This window comes from Colobus angolensis, unplaced genomic scaffold (assembly GCF_000951035.1).
Source record: "Colobus angolensis palliatus isolate OR3802 unplaced genomic scaffold, Cang.pa_1.0 Scaffold27, whole genome shotgun sequence".
NCBI classification, from domain to species: Eukaryota; Metazoa; Chordata; class Mammalia; order Primates; family Cercopithecidae; genus Colobus; species Colobus angolensis.
The window spans coordinates 4,173,541-4,198,735 of NW_012115932.1; the positions used below are offsets into that span (position 1 = coordinate 4,173,541).

At 46.9% G+C, this 25,195-nt stretch overlaps 1 protein-coding gene across 1 annotated transcript; it reads right to left on the bottom strand.

Moving 5' to 3' along the window:
• Nucleotides 1–128: 128 nt before the first annotated feature.
• On the bottom strand, nt 129–23,348 carry C1QTNF2 (C1q and tumor necrosis factor related protein 2). The gene is made up of 3 exons (XM_011947704.1): nt 23,219–23,348; nt 7,191–7,443; nt 129–2,151 (listed from the first exon to the last, which is right to left on the bottom strand). Exons 1-3 carry the CDS (start codon nt 23,342–23,344, stop codon nt 1,538–1,540), a joined length of 993 nt encoding a protein of 330 aa, XP_011803094.1. The 5' UTR covers nt 23,345–23,348; the 3' UTR covers nt 129–1,537.
• Between the last annotated feature and the right edge of the window lie 1,847 nt (nt 23,349–25,195).

Genomic DNA, 25,195 nt, shown 5'->3' on the forward strand with positions numbered 1-25,195 from the left:
TGCAGCTATTGCTGTCCCTGAGTATCTCTCTAGGCGGGCAGCCAGAGAAAGCTGCTAGGGACCTGTGGCTTCAACTGAAAATTCTCTCCAGCAAATTGTTTCATGGGGCTCTCAGTACCTGCCTTTTTTTTTTTTTTGAGACAGTCTTATTCTGTTGCCCAGGCTGCAGTGCAGTGGCATGATCTCAGCTAACTGCAACCTCCACCTCCCAGGTTCAAGCAATTCTTCCACCTCAGCCTCCCCAGTATCTGGGATTACAGGTGCCTACCACCACGCCTGTCTAATTTTTGTATTTTTTGAGATAACATTTCGCCATGTTGGCCAAGCTGCTCTTGAACTCTTGACCTCAAGTGATCCATCTGCCTCAGCCTCCCAAAGTCCTGGGATTACAGGCGTGAGCCACCACATCCGGCCAGCACCTGGCACTTTTACTGCGGCTTCTTAAGCCCTCAGATCCCTGCATACTGGAAACACCTGGACTTGGGGTGAGATTCATTTGCGTGGGATCCATTCCTGCCATCTTAGAGCAGCAGTTCTCAGGCGTACGTGCATATCCTGGTGTATCTCATTCATTGAGAAGTGGACCTGCAAAAGATTAACTAATAATAAAGTGCTCAAGTCTGTGGCTGACTTGACTCATGCATTGAGCAGATTCAAGATGATCTGCTTATCAGTGTCATGCTCACTTTGCATTCTGATAAGCCTTTGTGAGCGGAAGGAGCTCTGCCAAGGCCTGGGAGGTTCTGTATTATCTTCCAGCCTCATGCCTCTTGCCTTGCTTCTCAGTTCTGACGTTGGCCCCTCCCTCTTTCCTGTCAAAGTCTTTGCACTTGCAGAGTCATTTGCTGGGAGACCTCTTTTCCGAGGCCTTTGCATTGCTCTATTTCCTTCTTTGGAACTCAGCTCAAAAATGGAACTTTTCCAGGTACTGACTTAGAGGGGTCTTAAGAGAGCCTTTGGGGAAGGGAGGTGAGAGGCTGGAAATTGCTTGTTCTTCGATCTACATGGAGGTTTCAGGGTGTGCACATAAGTAAAAATTATTCACTGAGCTGTCAACTTAAAATTTGGAGAGTCACTGTATGTAAATAAACCTAAAAAGGCAAACAAACAAACAAAAATAAACAAATTTCCACCTCTTCCCTGTCTCCTGTTATTCCTATTACTGTCAACCATGGCATGTTCATTTCTATCCTGGCATAATATTACATTATTTGCTTGGTTATTTGTAAATTGTATCTCCTGCTAGAATGTAAGCCGCATGAGGACAGATGCTCTGTCTTGTCCACTGCTGCGCCTTTCAGAGAATAGCATAGTGCCTGTTACATAGTAGATACTTTAAAAAGAAGTGAATAAATAGATGGTTGGATGAATAAAAAGGTTTGGATTTAATGATGGGGAAAAAAAGAGGCAGAGGAGGTCAGCCTGAGGCTAGAACTGCTCACTGGACCCCCCACTCCCAGCCTACAGTTGAGGGGTCTTGCTCTGTAAGCCCAAGTCCAGAAGCTTGCTCCCTGCCTGGAGGACCACACTGGCATGTCTATACCTCGTTGGGGTCATCCTGGTCGGCATAGATTAGGAAGCCCGTAAAGAGGCTGTCTGTCCAGTAAGGGTCGTAGAAGAGCCCATTCTGCTCTGAGTAGAAGATCTGCAGCCAGACTTCGTCACCCTGCTTGAGAGCCAGGATGGTGGAGCCCGAGGCCACATCGTGGTTGCCGGTGTTGGCATCAAAGGTCCGGATGCGGTACTGGCCGTTGTGCACCAGGCCGATGGCCAGGTGCTTGTTGGCCAGCGTGATGTCATAGGTGAAGTAGTAGATCCCAGGCACGCCGCAGACGAACTTGCCGCTGGAAGCATTGTAGTGACCACCCTCGTTCATCAGAATCTTGTCAAACTTGATGGGCAGCCGCTCCCGTGGGTAGCTCTTGGTCACTGCCACCGAGAAAGCTGACTTGGTATGGCCGCTGCCGCAGCTGCAGGGGCCTGGGAGGCCCGGCTCCCCCTTCTTGCCCTTAGGCCCCTTCTTGCCTGGTGTGCCATGCTTCCCAGGGGTGCCGTTGACCCCCTTGGGGCCACGGGGGCCAGCCCGCCCAATGGCCCCGGCTTTGCCCTTTGGTCCTGGCTTTCCCCGGTTACCTGTCCGGCCAGGTGGACCTGGAAGACAGAGCAGCTGATGTTATGGAGGGTCCTCACAGACCTAGGCAGAGGGGTGCTCCTTGGTGTTCCAATCTTGGAGAAGGAGTGCTTGGGTAATGGAAAGAACAAGAAGGCTTTGGAGACACATAGAAGTGGGCGTAAATCCTCATGCTAGCTATCTGGAAAATGGAAATGATGATACTTACCTTTAAAAATCACTGTGGATCAGGGCAAAAACTTCACACCCTTTCCTTTTCCTGCCTTCTAAGGAAGGGTCTGGTCTGTCTGCCAGATCAATCCTTCCATGGGCTGTGCTGGTAATGGGTTGAGAAGAGAACTAGAAAAAGCCTCTTGATTTCAACACATTGATCTTAGTAAAATCCCTGCCTAGTGCATACAAGCCCTGTGCACGTGTACAAGGATTTTATTTTTTATTATTTTTTTTTTTTTTGAGACGGAGTCTCGCTGTCACCCAGGCTGGAGTACAGTGGCCGGATCTCAGCTCACTGCAAGCTCCGCCTCCTGGGTTCACACCATTCTCCTGCCTCAGCCTCCCGAGTAGCTGGGACTACAGGCGCCGGCCACCACGCCTGGCTAGTTTTTGTATTTTTTAGTAGAGACGGGGTTTCACCGTGTTAGCCAGGATGGTCTCGATCTCCTGACCTCGTGATCCGCCCGTCTCGGCCTCCCAAAGTGCTGGGATTACAGGCTTGAGCCACCGCGCCCGGCCTGTGTACAAGGATTTTATTGCGGCATTGCTTACAATAGCAAAAAATAGGAACAACTAAATGCCCATCCAAAGGAAAATGATAAAAAAAAATTATAGTCCATTCATACTGTGGATTTCTATGCAGGAGTTAAAAAAAAAGAAAAGTAGAGTTACGTGTACTCTATGAAACCTTCTCTAACATATACTAAAAGGAAAGAGCAGGTGGCCAGACCCTTTATGTTAAAAGGACGCCAGGCTGAGCATGGTGGCTCATGTCTGTAATCCCAGCACTTTGGGAAGCTGGGACTGGAGGATCGCTTGAGGCCAGGAGTTTGAGACCAGCCTGGGCAATGTAGCCAGACGCTATCTCTACAAAAAATATAAAAATTAGTCAGGCATGGTGGCGTGCACCTGTAGCCCTATCTACCTGGGAGGCTGAGGTGAGAGGATCCCCTGAGCCCACGAGTTCCAGGTTACAGTGAGCTCTGATTGTGTCACTGCATTCCAGCCTGGGCAACAGAGTGAGACCTTGTCTCTAAAAAATAAAAATTAGGAAAACAAAAGGAATCCACAATGCTAAATATTTCTACACCCATTTAAACGCATAGAAGAGTGCCTGGCCTATAGCAAACATTCCCTAAATACTAGCTGGCATTCCCTGCAGAACAATTCCGCCAATTGTGTTATCCTTTAGAACGCTTTTTGATGTTTCATACTCATATTTCATAAAATGCACATTTCTCTCAATACAACATTTTTGGCTATTGATTATATAAAATCAATTTAGTTTATGTCCCTTCAACTCAACATTTTAAACAAAACCTATGTGGATAATGACTTGAGTTCACTGACACAAGGTTATGTCACCCATATGAACTGGGTGGTCAAGGAAGTAATGTTTCAGGCATTTTCCATCCTAACAAGTTACTTTGTTTCTTATACGTATGTATGTAGGCATTTCACTGTGTTTTAGAGTTCTGAGTTAATCTGTAATGCATCTGAATTTTTCCTATTTTATGTAATTCGGAAATAGGTTTCCAAATAGCATTTTGTTACTGAACACTTGATTTTCAGCAACAGAGTGCTTATGTTAAATGCCTGACAATGTCCAGTATTATTAAACACATATGTAAATACACAGAAAAAGGCCATGAAACATACACACCTAACCAATTAATAGTGGTTACCTCTGGAGGGTGAGGGGAGGATGAGAAGGAGTAGTAAGTAAGGAGGACTTTTGCTTTATGTGTATTGTTTGAATATATGACAGTGAGACTGCATTTGTATATTACTCATATAATTAAAAATAAACAAAAAGAATGGGAAAAAATAAAACTAAGAAAAGTCACAAAACTCTTGAAAAAATGAAAATAAACAAAAGGTGGGAAAAGGGACCAACAGAAGAGGAGTAGAGACAGAATCTTTTTTTTTTTTTTTTTTTTTTAGAGATAGAGTCTCACATTGTTACCCAGGCTGGAGTGCAGTGGTGCGATCATAGCTCACTGTAACCTCAAACTCTTGGGCTCGAGTAATCCTCCTGCCTCAGCCTCCTGAGTAGCTGGGATTTCAGGCACACACCACCACGCTTGGTTAATTTTAAAATTTTTTGTCCAGATGGTATCTCCCTATGTTGCCCAGGCTGGTCTCAAACTCCTGGCCTCCCAGTACTCCTGCCTCAGCCTCCCAAAGTGCTGAAATTACAGGCATGAGCCACCATGCAGCCCCCAAGTCATTTTGACTTGGGGTTTTTGGTGGGAGACAAATAGGTAAGAAAGCTTACCGGGAAGTCCTGCCATGAACTATATAATGTGCTTTCCTCTTCATTACCTTTTTCGAGAGACTTCAGGAAAAGTTGACTTTACTCTTGAAAGACTTTTCTGGAGGTGAATTTGTGTGTGTGGTGATGGGGGGCGGTTGGATGTTATCCTGAATTAGCCCCAGGGTGACAAGCTTTGTCTGGGTTACATGTGCTGGGTTCCCAACACCGCCTTCCTTGGTGTGGTGGCTTCCTTCTCTGCAGAGACTCAACACATAGCAGAAGAGATGGCCAAAGGCAGCCCCAGTACATGGTAGAACTTCCTGGTAAGCTTTATCTATTTGGGGAAAAAGTCAACAGCAGAGACTCTGTCTCTCAGGATCCATAGGCCAATCTCAGGGAAAACTCTAGCTGGCCTGCTTGGAGCAGATGTCCAGACCTGAGTCTGCTGTTGTGGTCAGGAAATTGGATATCATGACACCAGTGCCCAGCACGCTGGAAGACCCCCCCACACACATACCGCCAGTCAAAGCTATGATGGTCACTTTTATACTAATCTCCTGGGGAGGAGGTACTTTTGAAGGAATTAGTTTGGTGTGGTAGGAAAAGACCTGGATTTGCAGTCAACTATCTGTGTGTTATGTGAGCTCAATAAGTCAATTACAGGGTGCCTAACATTTATTGTATGTCTACGCTGAGACAGGTGCTGCATACACTGTTGTATTTCATCTTTACCACAACCCTGTGAGACAGGTGCTATTATTATCCATATTTTAGAGATGAGGAAACCATGGTTTGGAGAGAGGTTAAATAGTTTGCCAAAATCAGTGACCAGATTTGTTTCCAAAGTTCATGTTCTTTCAGGGATGATATTTTGCTCTCAACTGAATCACTCTGACTCTCGGTATCCTCATCTGCAACATGGCGAAAATAAGAATCCCTCTGGCACAGGATATGGATGGTCAGATGGGCAACATGCTCAAAAGTGCTTTGTCAATATGAAAATGCCATACAAATAAAAATTATTACATTTCTCTACTGCTTAAAATGTAGGCTTAGGGATGCTGCTGACACTGAAAAGTGCCTGGTTGCTGGGGTGAAAGTTTGGAGATATAAGGAATGTCACAACGGAAAGGTCTGTAGAGTATATCCATTCTGCTTGCCGTCTGCCTGGCATCCCTTCCTTTGGGGAGCTGCCGTTCACCATTTCATTTCATATGGTCCTAGCAGGGCTGTCAGTCACAATGACTCACACACACACACACATACACACACACACACACACACACACATACACACACACAAACATGCACGCAGGGGTGGCCCCATGAGCCTGCCCTGCAAACGGCGGCACCTCACCTCCTTGGTCAAGGGAGTTGGTCCAGGATACACATGTGGCCAAGGAGAATTGGCTGTTCTGAGATTTGCTCTGTGGATGAAGCCAGGAAGATGTGGGCCTGAGCCCAGCAGTTGCTATTTCAGAACTTCCAGCCTTTGTGAGGATGCAACAAACACAGAGAGAAGCAGAGCCCTGACAATGATATTTGAGCTCCTGGACTCAGCTATTCCTGGAGCTCGGCTCTTGGATGCCTCAGTTTTGTTTTGTTTTGTTTTGTTTTTTGTTTCGTTTTGTGTTTTGCTTTTTTTGTTTTTGTTTTTGTTTTTTTGGAGACAGGATCCCGCTCTGTTCCCCAGGCTGAAGTGCAGTGGCGCAATCTCAACTCACTCTAACCTCGGCCTCCCGGGTTCAAGCAATTCTCCTACCTCAGCCTCCAGAGTAGCTGGGATTACAGGCAAGCGCCACCAGGCCTGGCTAATTTTTTGTATTTTTAGTAGAGATGGGGTTTTGCCACGTTGGCCGGGCTGGTCTTGAACTCCTGGCCTCAAGTGATCCACCCACCTCAGCCTCCCAAAGTGCTGAGATTAAAGGTGTGAGCCACTGCGCCTGGCCTGATGTCTCAGTTTTATGAGCTAATACATTCCATTTGGGACTATAAATTGGGTTTCTGTCACTTGCAATCGTCAAGAATTCTGAGTAATATTTTGGGAGACTTTTCCAAAGTCACTTAGCAACCCAAAGGTGCACCAGGGACAGGAACACAAAATTCAATACCCATGTTCCTTTCAGAATAAACTGCTCTGAGGCTGGGCACAGTGGCCCATGCCTATAATCCCAGCACTTTGGAAGGGTGAGGTAGATGGATCACTTGAGATCAGGAGTTTGAGACCAGCCTGGCCAACATGGTGAAACCCTATCTCTACTAAAAAGACTCAAAAATTAGCCAGGTATGGTGGCGTCTGTAGCCCCAGCTACTCAGGAGGCTGAGGCAGGAGAATTGCTCGATCCCAGGAGGCAGAGGTTGCAGTGAGCTGAGATCACACACTGCACTCCAGCCTGGGCAACAGAGCAAGCCTCTGTCTCAAGGTGGGGGGAGGGAATATATATAATTATATAGCTCTGTTTATAAGTAAACAGTAATCTGATTTATAATGAAGAGGATTCATACTAGTTTTATCAACTTCATGACATCCCTTGCATGCCGGATGCTGTCAGCCAGGTGGGAACGAGAGGGGCAGGTGCAGGCCTCTTACCTTCTTCTCCACTGTCCCCCCTGTCGCCGTCCTGTCCATCTTGGCCATCTTTGCCAGGAAAGCCCATTCGTCCCATCATTCCTGAGGGCCCTGGGGCTCCTGGGGGACCGGGTGGGCCCTGGGGGCCAGGCAGGCTGCAGACTAGTTGAGGGGAGCCTTTCCGGAAGTCCCTGCGAGCAAAGGCGCCAAGCAGTGGGTCAGCAGCACAGGGGAGGGCACAGGCCAAGAGCACCCAGGGAATCATGGTGGTCACCTGTGGGAGGCAAGAGAGCTGTGACAGGTGAGTGTGGCCACCAAGCTGGCCTGGGTCTGGTCAGAGGGGGTGCACAGGAGGAGGCAGCTGGGATACACTCAACTGGATTTCTGTCTCTTGCTCTTTCCTGCATCACATACAAGTAGATGTGATGTAGACAGAGTCGTCATAGCTTGAGGAAGTATTTGGGTGAGTGGAGTCATTACCCAGAATACACTTTGAAGGGGTCTCGGGGGTGAGGCACTCATGATCAGACCATCATCCCCCAGAGTGGCTGAAATGGATGCAGACCTTATGACCCAGAGACCGGTGACTGGGAGGAGCTATGAATGGAGAGAAATGATCCATGGTTTCATCCAAATCTATGGCATGAATAGAAAGTTACAGTTCTACAAGCGTAGAAATGTTTGATTTGTAGGTGACTTTGCAAGTAGTCTGCTTCTCACGGGAGACTCAGGGTTGTGCATGAGGAGGGCTGAGGATTCAGTTACTGAGAAGAGGTCAACCATCACCTGAGCGACCTTGGCAGGCCGGTAGCAGCTCCTCCCCCAGGTGTTTCCTGAGCGCCAGGCATGTGCTAAGAGCTTTCCATTCGTTACTTGATCTTCACAATACCCTTAGAGAATAGATACAGGAGAGGAAGCGGAGGCTCAGAGAAGTTGAGCAATGTGTCTACATCACACTTTTCCCACCCGGGGCCTGTGGGCTGCATGCACCCCAGGATGGCTTTGAATGCAGCCCAACACAAGTTTTGTAAACTTTCTTAAAACATCATGAGATATTTTTTGCGATTTTTTTTAAGTTCATCACCTATTGTTAATGTTAGTGTATTTTATGTGTGGCCAAAGACAATTCTTCTTCCGACGTGGCACAGGGAAGCCAAAAGACTGGACGCTCCTAGTCTACATCACGCAATGAGTAGATGGCAGGGCTAAGGTTTGAACCAGGCCATCCAGATCCAGAGCCTGTGTCCTCCCGTCCCAGGCTAGACCGTGTCCTTAAGGCTGATGGCAGCAATAGCATGATCCCACCGGAGACCAGTGTGCTATACACCCAGAGGTATCTACTCCCTGCCCTCACTATGCATACGCAGAAACTGAGACCCAGAGCAGAAATAAGCAACTTGCCCAAGATCTCTCAACAAATCAGTTCCGTTGCTTTGCAATTAACAGCCTCTCTCTCAGGAATGAAACCAGGAGGGGGAACATCCCAGGCATGACTTCCTGCCATGGAGATAAACTATGAAATGGTAACTTGCTTTGTGACCTTAGGCAAACCCTTTTCCCTCTCTGGGCCTCAGTTTCCTCACCTGAACAACGGGCTGGACTAGAGCAGTGGTTCCTAAACTTCAGTGCGCATCACACTCACCTCGAGGGTTTGTTAACACACAGGTTGTTGGGCCTTATCCCCAAAGTTTCTCATTCATTAGTTCTGGGGTAAAGCTGGATCATTTGCATTTCTAATGAGTTTCCAAGTGTTGCTGTTGATGGAGGTTCAGAGACCTTGTTTTGGGAACCACTAGAGTAGATGGTCTCTAGGGTTCCTTCTAGCTGCAGTGCTGAACCTTTCAGACTTTAATCTGTTCTCTTTCCAGATGCAAAGCACTGTGGGCTTCATAGTCCTCACTCAGCCTGTGGCTATCCAATCAGAGCGTTTGAGTATTAGGGGGATCCTCAGCAGCTGTGGTCCTGGTTGCACGGCAGGGGCATTGCTCAGGCATCGACCTTTGGAACTCATTTTTCCTTCCGGGCCTTCAATCTCCTTTCCCTTCAGACTCTGCTTGGCTGCTGGCTCTTGGAGAGCCTGTCCAGGATTTTTGGCTGCCTCTGGCTGTTCCCCTCAGAAACAGGCTGACCATACCTCTCCTCCTGCCGGCTCCAGGATCTTTAACCCTGGAAACAGATGCTGAGGGGAAGGCCTGGGCTTGCAGAGAAAGGAAAATGTTCATTGCCCACATCCCAGCAGTGTGATAATCACAGGGCCCAAAATGGTTGTTTGGAGGAACAGAGGCAAGATGGTGCACTTCCGGGTTCTTCTTCACCACCAGCTCTTCCCGCGCGCGCGAAAATGCAGCCGGCGCCTGGGAAGGTGCAGATCAACTGGGCATGCGCCAGGTGATGTCAATCCAAAGAGACCAAGATTTTCCTGGTCGCACCTGCAGAACGTCCCCCGACATGCCCGTGCCCCGCCTATTGCCCTCCCACTCCTAGAAAAGCCGCTCTCTGCCAGTGAGCCACGCAGCCTTCCTGAGTCCTCACTCCTGTCGGGATGTCGGGACAGCAGGAATTCCGTCCGAGAGCCCCACTGGGGGACTCTGCTGGCCCTCTTTGCCGGAGGCCGACAGACCTCTTTCCCACACCTTAGGTGACCAAAATAAACTTGCAGTTTTGCTCCTACCCTTTGCCTAGTCGCTGGTTCTTTTGCGCCTGCTCGGCTGGTCTTAGAAAAACAAATCAATGGTAACTGCCAAAGAGCCTGCAAAAGGCTCTCACGGAAAAGATAGCTTTAAATGTCTGCCAGGCACAGAGATGCAGAGCAGTCTAGGCCTGCCCCAGTCATGAAACATCTAGAAATCCTCCTCCTGTCCCTGTACCTCCCCTCCCTTCAACTTGGAAGGGGAGCAGATGGCCTTGCCCGTTTCACACCTTCACTGGGGGAGCAGGAAGAAATCTCACCTTCGAATGGAAGGGTTGCCAGGGAGTGGAGACTTCAACCAGGGGGAGAAGGAGCTCCCCTCACTGACTAAATTACAAGTAGGGAGGGGTAGGAAAAAATAAGGATGCAGTTTGATTGTATTTCTGACGTCACACTTGCTCAACCTAGGTTGCATAAATATTAGTAGAGGTGGTAGGCAGATACGGCAAACATCGTGGAAACGTTACATAAATGACAGGTGCTTTTGGAAAACCATGGCCTAGACACTCCCCAGCTCCTGTGAATCACCATTTCTTTCCCTTGTCTACATGATGAGGGTCTTGGAAAACTATTTAGCCTTATTTGTGAGCTGCGGCACAACTGGGACCCCCAGAATAGAAACTGAATTTTTAAAGCAGGTTCGAAATGATTTGGAAAGTTGCACTCTACAAACATTTTGCAGTAGGGAGAGAGGCAGGAAGGAAGTGGAAGCAAGTCTTCAAGGCAGATGAGAATCCTGCAAACAGCTAGCCAAAGACAGGCAGAAAAGAGCCAGCCGGACGAGAGAGAGAGAAAGGGAACCATCTGTCACAGTTGACAACTCCCCTCTCTCTTCTGACCTCAATTCCCAGCCACACAGGCTCCACAAGAGGAAGGTGGATTTGCTTTCTTGCCCACAATGGCCTTGCACCAGCTTCTCTGGACAAAGAGGGAATGCCTCTCTGCAAAAGGTGGTTCGGGGCAGGCCCCAGTGCCTGGGTGGAGGGGTGTGTGTCTGAGACACACAGGGAGGAAGGGTTTTCTGAGCTGGAGCCTGAAGGCTCCTGGAGTCCCAGAGGAGTGCTGGGAGCTACAGCCAGGAAATGTTTTGGAAATAAAGGCGGGGAGACTAGATTCTAGTTCCAAACCTAGAGGAAGGGAGGGAGAGGAGAGTCTCCTTGCCTCCACAGCACCTCCAAGAAAAACAAGGCTCCAAATAGCCCTGCTCCCAGCTTGTGCCCTGCCCCACCCTCACCCCATTCTCTACACAATGGTGTGGAGAAAGCCTAGGGGCAGGGTGCTTCGAGGGGCACTAAGGCCCCGAGGAATCCAGGCAGATTAACTCTTCCAGGGCCTTTCTTTATTTTTCTTTTCTTTTTAGGGATGGGGGTCTTGCTCTGTTGCCCAGGCTGGAGTGCATGGTGCAAGAGCTCACTGTAGCCTTGAACTCCTGGACTCAAGTGATCCTCCTGCCTCAGCCTTCTGTCCCAAGTAGTTGGACCTACAGGAGTGTGCCACCACTGTCAGCTTGCACCTTTTAAATACATTTAGAATCACGAACTTGGGGAGGGCCTCAGGGAACCATCTAATCCAACCTCTTCAGTTACAGATGGAGAAACCAAGGCAGAAGCAAACCCACCTTATTACACACCTACAATGTTCCAGGCACTGTGTGAAGCTCTGTATCTACATTTTTTTTTTCTCACTTTGTCACCCAGGCTGGAGTGCAGTGGCATGATCTCAGCTCACTGCAACCTCCACCTCTCGGGCTCAAGTGTTCCTTCCTCCTCAGCCTCCCGAGTAGCTGGGACTATAGGAGCATGCCACCATGCCCAGCTAATTTTTGTATTTTTTGTAGAAATGGAGTCTTGCCATGTCACCTGCTGGTCTTGAACTCCTGGACTCCAGCGATCTACCTGTCTCAGCCTCCGAAAGTGCTGAGATTATAGGCGTGAGCCACCGCATCCAGCCTGCTGCATTGTTTTATATGAAGCTTACCTAAGTCCTATGAAGCTTACTTGAGCCCTTATTGTCTCTTTTTTTTTTTTTTTTTCAGAGGAAAAACCAGATACTCCAAGAAGTGAAGTTATCTACTCAGAGTCACACAATCAGGGATTAATGGAGATGGCGTTAAACTCATGTCTGTATGCCTCTGAAGACTATGCTTAATCCATGCCCCTTGCTTCCTGCCCCTGCTATTTTCCCCCCATTTTATAGAAGACACTGAAACTCAGAGAGGCTAATTTACTTATGTTTACACAACTAGTTAGTGGCAGAAGTTATATTTGAACTTGGGTTTGGCTGACCCTAGTACCCAAACGCTTTCCATTATGTCAGCATTTCTTATATTTTTCCTCCTAAATATCCCACATTACAGAAAAGACCTTGAAGCATATGCCAAAACCACATGTAGCCATAGAGAAATCTCTCTGATGCTCTGTATTTTATTTTACAATTTTTATACACACACTACATGACTTTGAAAATGTACAAGTGATGCTTTTTTTCTCTCTTGGGGTGCTGCAGTAAATCAATGTTTGAGCAAGACCTCCTGTCCTTTGAGAGGCCCACGCTTGGATTAGACAAGGTGATGAGAGGCATGGAGGGGACAGCCTCCTGGACCCTGGGTCCCCACTATAAGCCCCTTTGGTTTGTTAATGGGGGGTGTTTCCAAGGCCTGAGCCAAAAGATCAGGGTGTCACTCCCCAAGACCCTCCAGTAGGGTGCTGGCTTAAACAGCAAACATCAGAACCCCAGCCACGGCTTAAGAGGCCCCAATGGAGCTGGCTCCAGCCTCCGCCCCAATTTCAGCTCCTCCCTGGCTCCCTCAGCTCCTCTGGCCCAGCACCCCCCTCCCACCCCCACTACCTTTTCCAGGCCAAGCTCCATTCAGCCCCAAGGCGCCAGCCACTTCGCCAGTAACCTCACAGCTCCACCCTCTTGCTTTGCTGGCTCTTTATCTGCTGTATTTCAGTTTAAATGTCACTTCCTCCAGGCATTCCCTGACGTGCCCTCTCAGCCAGCGCCCCCTTTCTGCAAGCTCCCTTTTCCCAGCTCTTTCCACTCACCCATATTCACTTTACTTGGTTGCCTCCGCCATGTGTCTCCACTAAAATATAAGCTCCATAAGTACAGGGACCCCAGCTGGACCCTGGCTTCAAACTTCCTCACACACAGCGGATGTTCAAGAAATATTTGCTTAATTAGTAAGTGTTGGAGACATGGACTCTGCCCTCAAGAAAATCCACAGCGAAGAGAAAACCAGGCAGTGGCTGAAATCCAGAAAAGAGAGCACTGACACCCGTTGATACAAATCAGTTCTTTTTTCCTCTGCTTTTCTAACCCAAATCAGATCAAATCCCTCCTTGCTTTTGACCCCTTACAGTACAGGGGCTAGGTCTTTCCCTCTCTGGCCCGTAGGGTGGGGCCAGCCTTGCAGAATGCCTTACATATAGCAGGTGCTCCATAGAGAGCTGTCCAATTAACCAGAAGAGAGGTAAGTATTAGTCCTTTCTCACCTTTAAAAAACAATCTCAATTCCTAAATTGTCCTTTCTGGGGGTGGGAAGGTGTTAGTTGAATACGGACGCCTTCATTAGAGCCTTCCTGCTAAAGGGATAAAAAATATTAGTTGGTTAAACCCCAGAAATAGAATCACGGGTTGCTAAAATGGGACGAGTTCTTTTTATTTTTATTTATTTATTTATTTTTTGAGATGGAGTCTCGCTCTGTTGCCAGGCTGGAGTGCAGTGGCACAATCTCGGCTCACTGCAACCTCCGCCTGCTGGGTTCAAGCAATTCTTCTGCCCCAGCCTCCCGAGTAGCTGGGACTACAGGCACATGCCACCATGCCCGGCTAATTTTTCGTATTTTTAGTAGAGACTGGGTTTCACTATGCTGGCCAGGCTGGTCTCAAACTCCTGACCTCGTGATCTGCCTGCCTCACCTCAAAGTACTAGGATTACAGGCGTGAGCCACCGAGCCTGGCTGAACATGGATGAGTTCTTAAATCTGGCTTCTCATCTCTCTGTTAAGTAGCTAATGATTCACCAATACACAAGTTCTAGAAAAGCACTAGGAGCCAAAGTGCCACAGCCTGAGTCTACTGTCAGGGAAGTCTTCCTCCTGGCCCACAGGACTTGGCCCCCTGGTTTATTCCCAAGGACCTTCTGACCAGACTGTGATGTGAGAAGGGCCAGAAGTGGGGATGTGGGCCTCTCACTGATCCTTCCTGAATGTGTCTGCCAGTAGAAGTTCCAGGAATACTTGTCTTGAGCAAGCCTGCTAGGCCTGGGTGCTGAACAATCTCCCCTTGCAGATTGGAAGATGTAAATTACGCTCAAATAAATCTGACCTGTTGGTGATCAGGTTTTGACACACTGACAGGTAGGAGTGGCATTTAACTCTGTGGTTAAGAGCCACGGAACACCCAGCACTTGTTTCCCTCAACTATGCAATGAAAATGATAGTACACCTACCTCAGGGAGTTTGTGTGAGAAATGAGTGAAGGAACGCGTTCAAAGATTCTATCTAGTCCAGTGTTTGACACTGTAAAAGCTCCACGGTTGGAAAAAACTGTGCCTGAAATGCCCCCAATCCTTCACCTCCTCTGGGAAGCCCTCAGGTAGCTGCCAGCCTCATCCTTCAAGTCTCAGGTCTCCTGTCATCTCCTCAGAGGGGCCTTCCCTGATCATATGATCCAAAGCATTCCACCTACCCTGCATATGCTCTTATTCCATCCTGTTCTTTCAAGGCATCTGGCCCAATTTGTGATTATGCATTTGTTTGTTTCTTGACTTGTTAACTGTCTGGCTCTTTCCCTGGAATGGAAGGTCCAGGAAAGTATGGGCCCTGCATGTTTCTCTCAGTTGGGCTGCCGGAGCCTAGCGGAGCACCTGCATAGAGTAAATACTCAACACACAGCTGTTGAACAACCTTGAATGAACTGGTCACTCTTACAGAGACAGGAATGATCCAGGGTGGTCACAGGAGGAAAATTCCAGGCAGCAGTTTGACATGACTAGAGGCTATATAGGCCGATAAGACCCTGAAAAACAGGGTGTGGACCAAGCTGGCTAAGACCCACTGGACCCAACGTAGTGATGGATTTGATCGAGATTTCACCCAGGACCTCTTTATACGCTCGTTCATGTACTCAATCACACACCCACCAGTGCCACGACAGCTCCGAGAACACCCATATTTGGTGTAGAAATGGGTGGCACCACAGTTCTGGGAAATCTCCACCTTTTTTCCAGGAATTTTCATGAATATTCCACCTGTTGGTTAAAGAAACCCGTAAAGATAGAAATGCCAAACCCCTCTGCCCAACTCCCTCTTGAGAACGCCCACAGCCCCCTTTCCTGAGTGTGTACTTTTTCCCCTTGCAATAAGTCACCATAATCTCACAATTTTCTAACTCATCCTTGAATTCCTTCTTGAGATGGTGTCAAGAGCCTGGACACTGGCTGGGGCTGAGGTCCCACTGGCGTTTGAGGACCTCCCCATCCCACCGGTATTATTACAATTTATAAAGCAAGGGGATCACAAGGGTCTCAATAAAAGTGTGGATGACAAAGCCTCACTTGGCCACTGAGGAAAACTCAGTGCAATGACTGGGCTTGGATTCTGAAGACCGGGGTCCCAGTCCTAGTTTTGTAACTTACTAATCATGTGACTGTGAAAAAGTCATTTCATCTTATCTGGGCCTTCATTTCCTTACCTGTAAAATGGACATTTGCCCAGTCTGCCTTACAGGGTTATTCAGAGAATCAAAAAAGATAGTGGATTTGAAAACAAAACATGATACAAAAGTTAGAGCCGTATTTAAAATTGTAATTGTCACTAGTTGCAACTGAACTAAGGGATCATAGTCCTGAACTCCCACTGGGAGCCCCTGGAGTATTTCAGGGGAGACCTCATCCTGGGTGGAAGAGGACACCCAAATCTCGCCCAGCAGGGCAATTCTCCCTGTGTTTGGTGTTAAAAGGGACGAGACTTGCTTGCAGATGAAGCTTGCTGAAAATCCGCTTTGATGGGAGAATAGAATATTATAATAAAAAACATTCCACGTCCTCCCTGAATTCCAGGAAGTAAATTGGAAACAGTCCTCTCCAGCTTCTCTGAAAAGCTAAAGAGATCCTTGGAGGGAAAAAGCTGCTCCTCACACAGTGCTCACGAAATGTCCCCTCTCTCCAGATCTCAGGATCAGTGTCCGTTTGGAAACTGTCCAGAATCCAGAGTCTAAATACAGAGGCTTCAAAGTTGTGGGGCCCACTTGCCAGGATGCCTCAGAAAATATTTCATCTGCTATTTTCTCTCTTTCTCTCTCCTCATTTCTGGCTCAGCCTAGAAAATGAGATCCAAGGACACATCATGATCTAACAAGGCCTCGGAAGCCAAGGGTTTGTCTCAGCAAGAATTCTTGAAAGCACACAGGAAATCAGTCCGTGTGTTAAAGCTGAAGACTTATACCTTCTAATATATACACTCCTAGCCTTTACAAAACGACAAACGTGGTGCATAACGTGGTGGGCAGTGGAGCCCACCCCCGGGGCCCTGGCCTGCTGCACCTCTGAGCCTCAGCTGCCTCCTCTGCACACTGAGGGCAAGAGTCAGGCTCTGGAGTGGCCGAAGACAAAGCCATCAAGCTTTGGCATTGTCTACAGCTGTTTTCTGCCGCGTGGAGACCAAGGACTGCCGTGGGAGAGAAGAATGCAGCAGCTGTGAGAGATGTGAGGGGGAGAGAAGGCGGCTGAGGGTGTTCACATCCCTGTATCGCATCCCCAGGGCCTGTCTCCACGTGCCTGACCACAGCAGTGGGGGAGTGGGTGTGAGCAGCTCGGCCCAATAGGAAAATGATGCAAGTCACACGTGTCAGTTTGTCTTGTAGTCACATTAAAAAAGTAAAAAAGAAGCAGGTGAAATTAATTTCAATGCTATTTAGCCCATTATTTCCCAAATATCATCATTTCAACATGTAATCACCATAAAAATTATTAATGAGACATTGTACATTCTTAGTACTAAGTCTTTGAAGCCTAGTGATGTATTTCACACTTGCAGCGGATCTCAAATCAGACTGGAGCATTTCAAGTCTTCAATAGCCGCATGCTGGCTTCTACAACAGCTCCAGCATAGTTGTGTGGGTTCAGATGCCATGAACTAGCTGTAGTACCTTCACATGTTATTTAATTTCTCCCCTTCAGTCTCCTCCTCTCCAACATGAACACGATTATAATAGAACCTACCTTAGACAGTTGTTATGAGAATTTAATATTTCTAGAATAAGACCTGGCATATGGCAAGAGGTATAAAAGCAATTAGCTTCTATTATTTTATTATTTCTTGCCCTCCCAAAAATCAAACAAGGTAATGGATGTTGAATGTGATGATACAAATTTTAAGACCTTGTTTAAAATTGTAATTGCCACTAACTGCAGTTGAACTAACAAAAACCAGTCCTGATCTGCCACCCTGAGTCCTGCATGCATTTCAGGTACAGACTCTGGTAGCTTCTTATAAACTCCCATTTTCACTTAAGTTAGTTTGAGTTATGGCTCTGTCAGGTGCCACCAAAAAAAAAAGCCCTAGGGAGGCTGAGCCTTTGTTCTTGCCCTGCTGTTTCTGCTCTGAGGGAAGGATGGGGTGTTGCCTTGGCTTCACAACTTTGAGCCACCTGGCGTGTCCGTGCTCCATAATACAGAGACCAGGGAAGAAGCGGGATGGTGCTTATCTCATCAAGTGACAGGGCCAAATGGGATATCAGGTGTGCATGTGTGCATGATACTGTGGCCTGGCACATGGATAACCAATAAATAGTATGGCTTATTATTATTGCCTTTGAGGCCGGACACTGGGGATTTGGAGGTGAAAAGATGTAGTTGCTGCTCCTGTTGGGCCCACTCTGATCCCTAGAACTTCCTGGGCAGATTATAATGATCTGCTTACCTGAGCGTCCAGCCGGCACACCTGTGTGACCAGGAAAAAAGAGCCTCACCCTCCTTTTCCTTTGTAATAGGCGCCCAACGGCATCTAGATGTAACAGCATCCAAGACCAGGCAGGCAGCAGGGGAAGGAAATTTTGGGGTTAAACAACAATCCCTGGGAATGACATAAAAGGGACTACAAGATCTAAGAACTGAGGGAGAGAAACAAATTCTGAACTTTGAAGAGGTCAGGGAGAAAAGGCTAAGTTTTCCTTGACTTTTCTGGGTGGGCCCAAGAACTTCCATGGAGTCATTTCTGGTCAGGCCTTGATGGGCGTTCAGAGTTAATGCTAAACTTCTGATACAGGGCCGGGCACAATGGCTCACATCCAGAACGCTGGTATTTTGGGAGGCTGAGGTGGGGGATCACTTGAAGACAGGAGTTCGAGACCAGTCTGGCCAACAAAGTGAGACTGTCTGGGCAACAAAGTGAGACCCCCCCCTCCCCTCACCCCACCAGCTCTACAAAGAAAAAAACAATTAGATACAGGTCTACCCTTAGAGAAGCATGAGCTGGTCTGGTGGTTAAGTCATTTTCCAGCTGTTTGACCTTGGGCAAGTTATTTCATCTCTCTAGGTCTCAGTTTCTTTGTCTGTAAAATGAGAAAAATAATAATGTATGGTCTTATTCGAATTTGAATATTTATTGTTTCACTTTATGTGTGAAATCTGAAATAACCGCAATTTTCCCAAGTTAAAAGTCGTCAAGAATCTTGTAAGGCAGTGTGAACTGTAAACTGTAAACTGTGTTTATGCTATAGCCACATAACAGCACTGTCCTAACAGGTAATCAGAAATACCTACCATTCTTCAGCAGGTGAGCTATTTTTTTTAACTTTTTAAAGATTTCCATAGTTTATTGGGGAACAGGTGGTGTTTGCTTACATAAGTAAGTTTTTTAGTGGTGATTTGTGAGATTTTGGTGCACCGATCACCCGAGCAGTATACACTGTACCCTACTTGTAGTCTTTCATCCCTCATCCCACTTTCACCCTTTCCCCTGAAGTCCCCGAAGTCCACTGTGTCATTCTTATGCCTTTGCATCCTCATAGCTTAGCTCCCACTTATGAGTGAGAACATATGATGTTTGGTTTTCCATTCAGCAGGTGAGCTTTTAATGACACCAGTTTTGAATTATTTGAGGTCTTTAGGAATGCCTCCCTCAAGTAATTTGACTGCTCACACCTCCCTTATAGAGTAATTGTGAAAATTGAATGAGATAATGCAGCAACCAGCTCACAGTAAGCACTCAGTAACAGTAGTGATTTTTGATACAATAATCATTCCTGAGAACAAAGAGAGAGATGATGTCATGGGAAAAGGTTGTCACACTCATGAGAATAAACAAGCAGACCTGGGTAGACCTGGGTCTGCTGTTTCCCCATCCGTAAAGTGGCCGTAATAGTGACCCTGTGAGGAGCTGAACATTTGCAAACTTTGGCATCAATGGCGATGAAGGCAGTTATAATGACTGATGCGATTTTATAGCTTGGCATGAAAGCAAAGAGGTACAGGATTTCTACAGGTGTGCCCTACTTTAAACAAGATTGTAAAATTCAAATTTAGTCATTCAATGGTTAGCTTTTAACTTTTTGTTAATATTACAATGTGTAGGCTGAGTGCAGTGGCTCATGCCTGTAATCCCAGCACTTTTGGAGGCCAAAGCAGGTGGATTTCCTGAGTCCAGGAGTTCGAGACCAGCCTGGACAACATGGCAAAACCTTGTCTCTACAAAAACTACGAAAATTAGCTGGGCGTTGTGGTGCCTGCCTGTAGTCCCAGTTACTTGGGAGGCTGAGGGGGGAAAATCGCTTGAGCCCAGGAGGCAGAGGCTGCAGTGAGCAGAGATAGTGCCACTGCACTTCAACCTGGGCAACAGAGCAAGACATTATCAAAAAAAAAAAAAAAAAAAAAAAAAGAGAGAGAGAGAATAAACAACGTGCAAAGACTGGCTGAGAAGGATTAAAAAGCTATGGAATATGCCCCCGCCACTGAGGAAATTAGAGCCTAGACAAACAGGGATCAATTGGCGTATCAGTGGCCTCACGTGGATCACAGACTACTCTGTACTTTTTGTTTTGGGTTTTTAATTGGAAATTGTTGCCAATGTAAAACTTGGGAGGTTTTATATTAACATCGACGTTTGCAGCTTTTCTTGAGCAGCAGAAGGATCTGGGCAGCACTGAGCCTGCATTTACGCAGGTCACCAGGTAGCTGCCCCTTGAGACAAGGTATTACAGGCTGACTTGTGTCTCCCAAGAATTCACACACTGAAGTCCTAACTCTCAGATTCTTAGAATGGGACTGCATTTAGAGATAGAACCTTAAAAATGGTAACCAAGGTAAAATGAGTCATATTTTACCTTGATATGGGTAGGCCCTAATCCAGTATGAGTGGTGTCGTTACATGAAGAGATCAGGACACAGACACATACAGAGTGACAACCATGTGAAGACACAGCAGATCATGGCCACCTGCAAGCCACGGAGAGAGGACTCAGAAGAAACCAACCCTCAGACACCTTGATGACGGGCTTCCAGCCTCTAGGGATCGTGAGAAATAAATGTCTATTGTTGCATGTCCCCAGACTGTGGTATTGTCATGGTGCCCCACGCTGACTAGGACAGACAGCCTGTGTTCTAGAGTGTTCACAGTCCTCACCACTCCCAAATATCATGCATCCCATTCCCATACACATTGTGCACAGCCCCTGTCAGTATCTGGGTTTGCAACCCCTAACCTAGAGGAAAAGAATGATGATTCTCCATGTATGTTGTGTGTTCTTATTTCAAAGTTTTGATGTCCATATCTCCCTTAATTCTCCCCACACTTCTAAGAGGCTGATACTGTCATCCCCACTTGGCAGAAGAGAAAACAGAGCTCAGAAAAGGGAAAAATTACTTTTCCTAGGTCAAAGTTTGGGTGGAACTCAGTCCTGCTGGCTAGGAGCCCAGAGCTCAAGTTCCTCTACCATGGCCCCTCAGCTAACAGGGGAGTTACTAACAGGGTAGTGATGTGTATGCACATGTGTATGTGTGTTACAGGAGTAAGCCACTTAATAGAAGTGAAAAAATCCACGGGAAGGTTATTTGCTTGAATAAATATTTGGCACAGAATTCCTTTCAAAAGAAAAGCTAGAATGGGCCGGGCACAGTGGCTCATGCCTGTAATCCCAGCTCTTTGGGAGGCCGAGGCGGGTGGATCACGAGGTCAGGAGTTCGAGACCAGTCTGGCCAATATGGTGAAACCCCGTCTCTACTAAAAATACAAAAATTAGCTGGGTGTGGTGGCGTGCACCTGTAGTCCCAGCTACTCAGGAGGCTGAGGCAGAAGAATTGCTTGAACCCAGGAGGAGCGATGGTAGTGAGCCGAGAATGATCCACTAAACTCCAGCCTGGGTGACAGAGCAAGACTCCATCTCAAAAAAAAAAAAAAAAAGAAAAGCTAAAATAGAATGTAACTAATAGAAGTTTGATTTATGCAAGAGTTCATCTCATAGAGGCAAATTAAGGTTGGCAGGCCTTTGACCCGGAAGAAGGAGTGGGTGAAGCTGTGGGTGTGGAGAGGGACTCTGTTACCCCACAGTGAACATTCAGGAGTAGGGCGCATCAGTGATTGAGACAGCAAGAGAGACTGTCTGATCAGTAGGGTCAGGATAAGAGAAGGAATAGAGAGACAGGGGAGAAGAATAGGGAGATTTGCAGAGAAAAAAGTGACATCTTGGAGAACTTGCTGAATATTCGATGGAGACAGAGTGGCTTCAAAGATGACTCCAGCCTTGTGAAAAATAATCTCAGTTCATCCATACAATGACACACTATGACAGCATTAGAAGAACGAAGTAGGCCTGTATGTGTAGATATGTAAACATGGCGAAGACACACTGTTAAGTGAAAAAAGCAAGTTGTACCATGGAATGTAAAGTATGCTTCTCTTTGAGTTTAAAAAAAAAAAAAACCAGCACAAATATAGAGTATATACATGTACAGAAGGGTTGGGGAAATACTTTCTGAAAAGATACAAAATCTTGTTAAAGGGGTTACCTTTCAGAATTGGGAGGGAGTCTGTAGGCTTTTACTTTTCTCTTTCTAACTTTTGAACCGTTCGAATTTCCTGTGATGAGCATTGTTACTTTTATAACATTTAAAACAAAAGGTAACCCTAAGGTTTAAGGATTGGAAGACAGGTAAGTGTGGTATCCCTGCTAGGAGATGGGGAGAAGTCAGACCTTTGGGAGGAAACAAATTCTGCAGTGAATCTGATGTGTTACAATGAAGGGCTGTAGTGATGCTTGGAAATGTGTGGAGAGTCTGAGGATCGGGCAGTTGAAAGCAGGAGTAATTGATATAATTACTCCAGATGACAGAATAAATTAGAGAATGGTGCAGAGGGAAGGCAAAAATAAGGATGTGAGAGGACAGATTTTTAACAATGCTAACTGAGCACCAGCCTTGGGTTGCCTTATGTAGGACATTGTCTTTCTATTACTGCTACTTCAGCATGGTGGAAACACAGGGTCTCTGAGAAAAGGCCAGTCTAAGGAAGGGACCGCTGTAGGCTTCCAAGCAGGGCAGTTTTGTGGTCAAGGAGCAGAGGAGGATCACAATGAGGTAGTAGCAAGGGACTCATGGTGTCAGAGGAGAGACCTGGGCTGGGAGAGTATTAGGGCCCACTGCAATTGTTTAGCTGAAAAGCGAGGTCCCAGAATGCGGCAGCAGCAGTGGGGATGGAGAAGTAAGGACAAAGCATATTAAGACAAGTAGTTTAGGCAGGGAAGGAGAGTGAAGAGAGTTAAGAAGCATTGGGTACAAATCTCTGCCTGCCGTTCAATACCTTTTGAGCTCAGTTTGCCAGTCTGTATCATATATTTAAATAAATGTGAAGATTAAATGAAATAATGCATTCAGTAAATGTTAACTGTGATTGTTAGCTCGGGTATTGGACTCAGATTTACCAGACTTCAAGTCCCTTTTTCATCAGTTACTAGCTGTGCAACCCTGTCCAAATCATTAATGTCTCTGAGCCCAGTTCCCCTCTTGTAGACGGGGATAATCTGTTGTCATGAAAATGAAAGAGCACAAGTAAAGTGCTGGCAGGACTTGACACAAAGTAGGCGCTCAATAAATGGCAGAGCTACGGGTATTACTATTGTAACGGGTAAATCACTTGGCACAGAGCCTGGCACACAGTAAGGACCCAAAACATGTTAATTTGTGTTATAATACAGAAGACAGGAGTCGAGAGGCAGGAATGCGGGAGCTGCCCAACCCGCAATAAAGGCGCGCTGGCAGCTCTCCCGCCTTCCGCATCCTGCCCCGCCCGCAGCAGTGCGAGTCCTCCTCCTCCCCGCGCGCACTTGCCGCCCCCGCCCGACCGCGGTGCGGGCCACTCACCCTCGCGGCTGCCCGCCACGTCCAGGGGCGTCCGGAGCAAAGAAGCTCTCGGCGGGGCTCCGCGTCCCGGCTTTCCTCGGCGGCAGCAGCCGGGCCGAGCGCCGGCCCCAGGCATAGTTTTCCCATCCCGTCATGGGCGGGAGAGCCTTCCTCCCGGTCACGTGGGCTGGCCCGCAGGGCAGCATTCTCTTTTTAGCAGCTGTTTGGAAAAACTTGCAGTGCTGATGACAACTCGGGTGTGTCGATGCATCTCTGCGTGGGTAGAGCTTGTTAGTGTATTTGGAGGTTTTGTGCACCAGAGTGATCAGAGTGATTGTTTCCCAGGCGTTTGCAAAGGTGTGCATGGACTTGAGTGTGATGATAAATCATATGGATGTGTTTAGTTGTGTGTGTGCATAAGTGCGTTTATCCAAATTTTTCATCAGGGCTGTTCGGTGTATGCACACATGCATGCACATGTCCAAGATGGCAGCTTGGTGTACAACTGGAGTGCACATCAGTGGCTGGATGTACACGATAGTGGCTAGACATCTGTATGTGGGGTGCATGTTTAATTGTGTGTATGACTGTGCAGTGGCTCATTCTGTGTTGATTTGTATGCATGCCTTGGTGTGGATTTTGTCCAGATGTGAGTGTGCACATACACACTAGTGTGGGTGAGTGCCCCGTGTCCCAGCTCTCATTTCTCTCCTCCCCAGAAGGTGAGGATTCACTGGCCTCACTCGCTCTCTGACCCAACCTCAAGTCATTGAGAGACTTGTGGAGGGTCTCATCTCCCAGGATAGACAAAGCAATCCTGTGTAGGAATCAAGCAGGCACTGGAGGAAAGGAAATCCTCCAAGGCCTGGCTTTCACTTCTCCCTGTTCCTTCCACTGCTCTCTTCCACTAGCTACCCATATTTCGCTCCACGGCCAGAGCATCTGGTTAACAGCTGGTAAGTGACACAAAATTTATAGTCAGAATTTTAATACAGATATGCATTTGAATTCTAATGTTGGAACCACTGCCTTAATCAAGTCAGATAACCTCATAGATGATGTTTCATTTTCTAAAAAATTGGGAGAATATTACCTGCACTGCCTTTACCCCAAAGTTGGAACACTAACTCATAAAGATGTTTGGTAAGCCATTGAACTATGTAGGAAATTATTACTAATACTACATAAACACCATTTGAGAATGAAAGTTTGTAGGCTCAACAAACATTCATTCGACAAATATTTGATAAGCATCCATTATGTGTCAGTCCCCAAGCAAGGTGCTGGGGATATAGAGGGAAACAAATAGGCTTGATGCCTACCCTCATGAAACTTAAGAGTCCTCCAGTTGGGGATGACACAAGTGGTTACAAGTGAAATGAGTGTTATAGAAAACAAAAACTTAAAGTATAAACTGGGCAGTAAGGGGAAGGCCTGGGAAAGTGATGTTTCAGGTGAACCCTGAGAGATCAGTGAGACTTGTCTGAATGTAGGGGAAGTGTGACCTTAGAAAATGAGGGAGTGGAGTTTAGGGTGTTGATACACAGATGGCTGGAAAGGAAACTTCTATCCACTGCCCCTTGGGTCAGATGTGTCAGCAATCAGAAAGTTGAGGAAACTGCTTAAAATGCCTGGAAGTCATTCAGAATCTAAAGGGCTCAGGAAAGCCCCTGTCCTAGGGTAGAGTGGTAATATCTGTGTGTTATCCATGTGGCTCCATTATGACAGAGGTTGAAATCACTGGCATGCTCTCATTGGTTAGAAAAAAAAAAAAGGTTAATGAAAAGTATAAGAAAGGCAGTGGTGCTATACCTGGCAGTGTGAAACATTTAGTAAACACTACTGACTGAATGAATGGGAGCAAATGTTTTCCCAACTTTTGAAGGATACCTGGAACCTAGGTTTCCTAAAGCCTAGCAGAGTTCCTGGGTCCTTGTCCTATGGTTCCTTGCAGTGCTGATGGCTTCATGTAGCAGGCAATCCAAAATATTTCTGAAG